At 27.8% G+C, this 9006-nt stretch overlaps 1 protein-coding gene across 1 annotated transcript; it reads left to right on the forward strand.

Annotated features, from left to right (window-relative positions):
- Positions 1-3322: 3322 nt before the first annotated feature.
- Positions 3323-9000, forward strand: LOC122272509 (zinc finger CCCH domain-containing protein 14-like). The gene is made up of 2 exons (XM_043056294.2): positions 3323-3576; positions 8503-9000. The coding sequence occupies exons 1-2, from the start codon at positions 3554-3556 to the stop codon at positions 8882-8884; spliced, it is 405 nt and encodes a 134-aa protein (XP_042912228.1). The 5' UTR covers positions 3323-3553; the 3' UTR covers positions 8885-9000.
- The last annotated feature ends 6 nt before the right edge of the window (positions 9001-9006 follow it).

Here is a 9006-nt window from a genome sequence, read left to right on the forward strand (position 1 = left end):
ATTTTGTAACCCGTAATTCTTAATTCTTATTAATAAAATAAGTCTTCGTGAAAACTCTGTAATAGTTTTAAGGAGTACAACAAATTTTTCAGATTTATTTCTTGTTTAATTGTAAATATTTTTTTAAAACTTCATTTTCATAGGATTTTAACTTTTACATTGTTTATGTTAATGATATTTTTGTAAATTGTTTTCTCTATATTTTTTTAGAATAATTTAAAGTCATTAAATATATTTCATTCAATTTATACTTGAAATTTTTTAAATATTTTAAAAGTATATAACATAATTTCCCAATATCATTAGGTTTTCAAAAAATTTTTTAAAATTTTCATTAGTCTTTTTCGCTATCTAGCTATCCAATTTTGTTTCGAATAGCTATAATTCGAAAAATAATATTACATTGTTAAGTTTAAAAAAAATTATAATAACCATGTATAACATACAATATACTCTAATATACAATACACTCTAATATACAATAAATGTTAGGTTATAATTTTAGAATTAACAATGTGTTTAGATTATACTTCGTTAAATAAGAAACATATTTAAATATGGCACGCTGGAAGATATATATACATATATTTTAATTTGTGTAAATATATATATATTTCCTTTTATGTAAACTTAATTTTTATCTTAGACTAAATCAGAGAAATCAGATGACTTGTTAAAATTAAAAGTCATTTTAAAATGAAAATTAATTCCTTCATTTGTTTTAATTTTTTTCATCCCTTGTCCTTTATCATGAAAATTGAATTAATTTTTCTCCTTGGAATAAAGCAGAAAAATCTGAAGACTTGTTAAAATTCAAAGTCATTTTAAAATAAAATTCAGTTTGAGAAATCAATCTCTTTTACGTCCTTCCTTTGTTTTATTTTTTTTATACCTTGTGCTTTATCATTAAAATTAAATTAATATCATAAAGTTAATTTTAATTTTTTGTATACTGAAAATTTATATTCATGATTAAATTCAAATCTATGTCAGAATCAATATGTAAATCACAAATTATTCCTGATTCAATATGTTTTTGCGGAGCGAAAAACCATTTCATGTCATTATGATTAGAATGCATCTACAAAATGTCTTGCTCAACATTAACAAATTTAAAGGAGTAAAATTACAAAATTAATTAAATGTTAATGCACTTTTTTCTTTTTAATTTGTTTTCGATTGATAAATCATTTTTTGTTAACTAATTTGTTGCTGTGAATGTTATAGTTAAATCATAGTCATAAACAAAGTAAATAATTTAAATAATTACAATTAGTTAATTACAATATAAATAATGCAGCTAATTTTAAAATATTAGATCGGACGAAGTTTATGACTTTGCATTCAGAACATACCCTATAGGATAACCCTATAGCCTCTGTAACTCTGTGGGGGAAACATTTTGAGCGTGTTAGGTGGGTCATCTTGACCATCATTTAGTAGCCATCATTAGTCCTTTGTAGCAGTCCTTACAATGCCTTTTGTTCATTTTGGGAGGAATAAGTTTGTGACGAACCGTACCCGTCATCAAACAATCCTCTACCTTATGGGGGTGGTCGTCAATTCGCAGGTGTTGTTCTGAGAAATTTTTATTTAAATTAACTCATTTCTGAGAAAATAAAAGATATCCTTTAGGAGACTGAAGCAGGAGTGATTGAATTTCCCTCCTAACTTTGAATTCCTTTATCAGATGAGCAATTTTAAGAACGAGACAATCGCTTTTTTTTGAGTGGAACTTCTTAAATGTGTTGTAAAACTCAAAGATTTTTGAAAAAGAAAGTCTTCTCTTTTATAAGAGTTTTTATAATTTCTTCAATTTACTACTGGACCTCATTTAACACTTTCTATAGCTTATCTCAACTTTTGACCGCACTCCTACCGAAACTTCTAAAAACATATTTTAAACGTTATAAGCAGCCCATATTTTCATGGTCAAAAATCTAAATGGAATTTAAAAAACGTGAGGTTATTTAAAGAAAGTTAACTTTGTGCTTGATTTCACAACTTAACAAATTTTTTTGCGCTAATTAATCAACTTAGTCAAAGTCAGAGTGCAAAACCTTTAAGTTATAATGCGTAAAAATCTGACAATTGCATAAAAAATATTTAGAATGCTTTTTTTTCATGTTCACTGCGTGAAACCTGGTACATTTTTAATTACGTTTCGCTTTTATTATGCATGTTTCGTCAAATATTGCAAAATTAAGCGAAATGGTTTCAATGATATAGTTGCTAGGGTAAACTATCGGAATTGTAAATTTTTTTGAATCATTTGTAGCCTATAGTATTATCCACAAAGTTATTTTCGAGGCGAAAATGGAATGCGCCAATAAAAGAAGAAAATTGGAAGAGAATAAAAAAAAATAAATGAAAAATTTGACTTTGCCGTAAGCACTTACAAAATTTCACATTATTTTTCCATAAAATTCTCGTTTTTAGTGCAAAGAAAAAATATGTAAAAAACTAAAATAAACTTCGAAATTAGAAATAATTGAAAATGCATTTAAATTACTTTAAAGATATTACTAAAAATTGTTAGTCTCCTTAGTATCTGATATTATCTATATAAGTTTAGATATTGAAACAAATTTTAAAGCAGGAAAAAGTAAAAAAAAAAAAGAAAGAATATATTTGTGCCTGGAAGACAGCACTTCTTCAGGGGACACACTGTCAACAAACACTCATGAGCCTTTCTGTTGTCAGTGGAAAAACCAAACTGACAGTGCCCCTATCCATATAAGCTATCTTTGAAAATTACAAATGACATTTCGAATTACATTAAACAAAAAAGATCATTCTCAATAAGATGGAGAATAATATCAAATCAAAAGTGTTTTAAGATTTTATTTGTAAAAATTATTTCTCTTAAACACAAATATTAATGTTGGAGATGAACTTTTAGATAGTACATTTGAAGACTTTTTTTGAAGGTTTATATCATTTATAAATTGCTTCAATGAAATAATCCGTAATTAAATTTTATTTTTGCACAAATATTCAATGTTACTTAATTGAATTCTAATAATAACGTTTTTTTTTTAAATATTNAAATATTTGAACCAAATATTGAAATTTTAAAGGATTGTGACGAAATTCTGTAATGTTTTTTGAGCTCTTTTGTACTTTTCTTTTGGCATAATTAGCCCCAAAGACATGTCATTCTTGCAAAGAGTAATTGTCATTGATAAGAGCTTCAAAGCATATAATACCCCGAATGATTTCGTATAGTTTGTATGTTGCATGAAAAGAATTGTGTGTGTGTGGGGGGGGGGTTACGACTTGACATGGGTGACAATCAGTTATGATTCACTGTCCAGGTTTGACCAATGGGAGGTATCTATCTATTGTTGCAGCAAAACTACATAACTGCAACTTTAAAATTGTAGTATTCATTTCGGTGTTGTACGGTGAGTTCGTGACTTAGTTCCTTAATAGTTATATTAGTAGAAAAGTTATATTAGTAGAAAAGTGTAGTTACTTGATTATAGTGTTGAAGCTTGGTGTAGTGAATTTTCCATCAAGATATTTCGGAAAGCTCTTAAGATCCTTAACGATGTCTCTGATCAAGGATATTAAGTAAGTTTACCTTATTTTTTATTGCTTTATTTATTGATTAATTAAGGCTTTTCATTCTTCTATCCTCATTTTATTTAATACGCTCTAATTAGAAAAAAAATGCGGCTTACGGTTATGGTTCATCTGAGTCTGAACAAATTTTAGCATTTAAAATTTTTTAGTTTTTGTAATTAGTATTTGAAACTGTGGAATATATTTGAAAATAAACTAGGAAAGTAAATATGAATTAATGTAATTTTAATTTAATGTGAGATTTATTTGATTAAAAAATTTTTGTTTTTGAACTCCTCGAACAGATTTTTTAAGTTTAATTCAGTTTATTGCTGAAATGGTTTTTGGTATTTAAAGTATTTATTTATTTGTCTTATAAATTATTTTAATTTGTGGTATCAGGAATCAATTGACTCAGCAGTAAAACGTCAGAAATTACTTTAAATATCTCATGTCTCCCACTCTTCCTATTAATACTTTTTAAAGAAAGTAAATGATGCATTGTGTAATTTCAATTTAATGTAGGATTTAATTGATTAAATAATTTGTTTTGAAGCAAAGAGCTTTTTTTAAAATTTGATTAAGTTTATTGCTGAAATGAATTTTGCTATTTAAAGTATTTATTAATTTATTTTGTAATATATTCTGTTCCGTGGTATCAAGAATCCGTTAGTTCTCCGTTAGCTCTGTCTTGAAGTGCCTAACTCCACGAATAGTTTTTTTTATTTAAATTAAATTAACCTAATTTCCTTAAATGTATTTTATTAATTAATGCTAATTAAAATTCATGTTGTTAAATATTTATTTTGTGGTATGAGGAATTAGTTGATTTTTCATTAAAACATCTGAAATTATATCTCATTTCTTCTCTCTTTTGTAATACTTTTTTTACCAAAATAAATGTAGTAGATTGTATTAAATTATTTGTTTTTGTTCTCCTGAAACTGGATTTTAGTTAAATTTAATTAAATTAATTAATTATATGGATTTCGTTATTTAAAATATTGTCATAATCAAAGTATTGTTATTAAATTTTTGTCATAGTCAATAGTAGACACTCCTGTTGTTGCTGCAATGCGCGCATTGGCTATTACTTTTTATTTGGTTTAGTGTTTATTCGTTCAAATTTACTATTTTGAAATCTTTAAATTAATAAATTCTGAATTAGTTTTGTTATTTTAATATGTTACTGGTAATGTTATTTTAATACTGTTAATGTTAATATTTTGTCAAATATTTTTTTTGTGAATAAACGTTCTTTATTTTACTTGCGAAAATGGATAGAAAAAAAGTGATTACGTTACGCACTTTTAACTTCGAAAAATTGAGTCAATGCTTATAGAATTTTTTTTTTCTTACAAATAAGTCTTTTTTTGAAAAAAATATGGTAATTTTTAACAGAGACATTAAAATATAGAAAGGGATTTAATCCCATTAAACTTTAACGCAACTGCTTATAAATAAAAGTGTTAGCATAGAGAACCATTTGAGATGACCCAGGCTCGAATCTCAGCGTCGCGTAGACTGGTCGTACGAATGCTGCTTTCGGTATGCACTGACCACAATGCAGGCATACATTTTTTGTAGAAGTTTTTATTGAAATAACAGAATTTTCAGAATAATAGTACTTATCTGGTGAAAAGACAAGCGCCTGTTTTTTTGAAAAAAAAAAGGATAGAAAAGCAGTATTTTTCTGTGAAATAAACAGTTTTATGCTGATACTTGAGCTCACTGTTTTTTCCGTAAATTTAACACATTTTTTTTAAAGTTTTAATGTGTGAAAGCTAAAACTCTTAAAACGGTTCCAGATAAAGCATTTTAGAAAATGACAATAGAAAGTGCAATTGAAATCTTTTTTACAAGATTGTGTCCTTCCATAATAGATAAGTTTAGTACTAACCATCCCTCTTAGCTAAAATGTTGGTTTTATTTTTATTAAATATTGGTAATATTGCCTTGGTATTTTGCGTGTATTTTTAGTTCTTTTTCTGTAATTTTATTTTTATGTGCGGCGACTAATTGCCTTTCATCATTTTACCACTTTCATGTTTTTTTTCTATTTTGGGCATTAATAGCCACCATTCTTTAATAATATTTAGTGTATCACACAAAAAAGTAGACTGAAATTACAGTTCTAATACTAAAATAAAAAGTTCGAAAGAACCGTTTTCCTTCCTTTGAAAAAAATCGTTAGATTTTGGAATGCAAGGTGTTTTTAAACTACCAAAACTTAAAATTATGCAAGATATGATCTTAAGAAGCTACAGGGGCTGAACAAAATAATAGAAACACTTTTACACTGAGAAATTTTTTTTTCAAGTTTCTCAAAAAATCTTAACGCATAATCTTATTACTTTAGAAGTGTATAGCTTCTATAATTTCTCCTACATATAAATGAAATTCAAAGGATTGAAGGACAGACAATATATTATAAACCGAAAATAATGTTTTTAATCTGTCTATGCCAAAAAATATAGCGATAGATTTGTAATTTGTGAAGTTATTTTGGTTTACTATAATTATCCAAAATTTTGTAAGCCTGACTTAAATATTTATGGAGATATGGTCATTTTTATATAGAGTTTATTTTTTTTTGTTTAAGGTTTTTTTGCTCTATAACTTTAAAGATATAAAGTAAAATTGTGGAAGACTCCTGATTATTTTGGGCTTTATTAAACGAAAGCTACATAAAAAACTGCTCGGAGCTTTTTAATTATTTTAGATATTCAAGTGGGACTTTTGATTAGTTTCCAAATATGATTCACTACAAAATTATGAAAAAAGAATGTAAATGTTTTTCTCAATTTTTAAAGCAAACATTTTGTGATTCATTTTGAATTTCTGTAAAACTTTTGATTAATTTCATTGAATTTTATTATTGAAGTTATAGCAAAACAACGCAAGACAAAAAAAAGAAGTTTTTTTTTTAAATTTTTATAAAGATCCCTATATCTCCATGAATATTTAAGATATGCATACTAAAATTTGGGCAACTATTGTATGTAAGAACTAAGATAATTCAAAAAATGCAAATTTATTGTTAAATTTTTTGGTATAGGGTGTTCAAAAGCGTTGTTTTTTTCGTTTGCAATTCATTGTCTGTCCCTCAAACCTTAAAAAAGCTTTAAAATTTATTGATATGTGTGAGAAATCGCATGATCTACACACTTCTAAAGTTATAAAATAGTTCGTTATCTATTTTCGAAGAAATTTGAGTAAATGTAGTAGTATAAAAGTAATCCCATTATTTTGTCTACTACCTGTAATATTGCAGATGAATTTATTAAATTTGCTTCATACAAAATAATTAGTAAATGAATTAGTGGATGCAAATTTTTTTCCTGAACTGTAATTTAACGCTGTGAATAATGATACCTAGAAGATAATATCTCAATTTAGTTTATGTTGGAAAAATATTTATGACTCATAGTTGAATTTTTAAAATTGTTTTTAAAAATCCGAAATTTTTTACTAATGAGTTTAAAAGATTTATGTCCATTTAACTATGCTTATAAACAGCAAATACTTCTTAATCTGTACACTGTAAGAGATTTCGGAACAAATTACGATATAAAGTACCGCCACTCATGTTGCCGATACTTTTTACCATAAAATCCACTCTTACTGGAGCATGTTACGGAACAAGAAATTCTATATATTGTAATTTTTACAGGAATAATTACCGTGAAATCATTGAATCACATTAATTGAATAAAAACTACTGTAAGATTTAAAGTATATTATTTTACGGATGAGTAATATAGACGATGTACTTTATATCGTAATTTAATTGAGAATTTCCTGCAGTGTAACAACCATTGTGTGTTTTATTTCAATGAACTGTCGTGCGCTTCTTTATTTCTGTACATATTATGGCAATGGACTTGCAATGGGCTAATAATTTTTGGTGACATCAAATGTCGAGTTATATCAGGTTATAAGCGAAACAAGATATTATTTAAGCTGTTTAAGATTAAGTTTTATGATCTAAAAGTCTTACTTTAATATTCTTATTATTATTTAAGTAAAATTTTTAAGTAAAGGATGCTTAAAATTAATTTATGTAGTTAATTTTTTCGAGTCATGCGGTTTTTGAGTGTTTGGTGTTTTGAGTGTGTGATTTTTTCTCTAATGAGTGCAAGAAAAATGTCATGTAGAATTAACTAAGCGGAGACTAGGAATGCAGTGTACATTGTAAAAAATTCAGAAATGAATTACGATAAAAATTACTGGTATACTTAGTGTATCATCTTCAAAATCCATTTTTACTGTAAATTTAAGGCATGAAATCCATTAAGGCATTAAATCCATTTTTACCGAATTTAGGGCATATGGTGCGTTTTCTTGTTTTCAGTGACTCCAATTATTTCAAAGAATACGACTTCAGCCACACACTCTCGTCTCAGCCCGTATTAAAGGACGAACCTAATACTACATCCACAGATCGTAATTTTGACCTAAACCAGAAAACGATTTGTTAAAGTCCAGAGTTGTTGATTTGTTATGGGAACTTGGAGGACATAGTGACCTGACAGTGCACCCGTCGCCATTTACTATACAAGGGGAGTCTTCGCTCGGCTGGGATGGAGCTCACGTCTTCTTGGACATGGTTCCAACACCCAACCAAACCAGCAGGCTATTCCAGCCCTAAAGAAATTTTATACATTAGTTTATAGAATCACATTAATTCTACGGAGTCATTTATTTAATTATGGTGATTTAGGGATTTTACAGTAAATATTATTGCAAAGTTTGCAGTATATAACTTTTGTCGGAATTTTTTTTGCCTTTAAACGTACTGGCACCCTGAGTGTCAGTATTTTTCACCGTAAATAATTTCGGAATTTTTTACAGCGTAATATAATAATACCATTGTTGATACATTACTTTTTCATGAAGTGTTATGATTTAATTGTTTATGTAATTTTTTTTCAGAATCTCAGCACCTGTTAGGCCCGTGCAACAGACAAAGAGAAAAGCAGTTGAAGATTTTGCTACTAAAAACACCAAGAGTATGAAAAGAGATCCTGAAACACAGAAACTTCAGCAAACTCCCAGGTGCCGATTTTTTCCGAAGTGCCGCATGGGTCAAAAGTGTCACTTCCAGCATCCAACCTGCAAGTATAATGCCGCATGCAGAAATCTGAAGTGCATTTACCGACACATTGGTCCCAGAAAAATAGAGCTCTTCGAGAACAAGGAGAACGAGCAACCCAACAGTTTCCGATTGCTGCTCGAGAAATTAGAAAAGCAAAAGCCTAATCCATACAAATGGGTAAAACCTAAAGATGTTGGTGCAAAAAAAGATGTACCATAGACGCAGAAAATTGGGGGGTTAAATAGGTATTTTAAAGAACGCGATTTTAATTAACAAATCAAATTCCGTATCCATCTTTGCACATGATGGAGGGAAGAGTACCCGGTCTCTGCAATGAATGA

The sequence above is a fragment of the Parasteatoda tepidariorum genome, chromosome 3 (assembly GCF_043381705.1).
Source record: "Parasteatoda tepidariorum isolate YZ-2023 chromosome 3, CAS_Ptep_4.0, whole genome shotgun sequence".
Taxonomy (NCBI): Eukaryota; Metazoa; Arthropoda; class Arachnida; order Araneae; family Theridiidae; genus Parasteatoda; species Parasteatoda tepidariorum.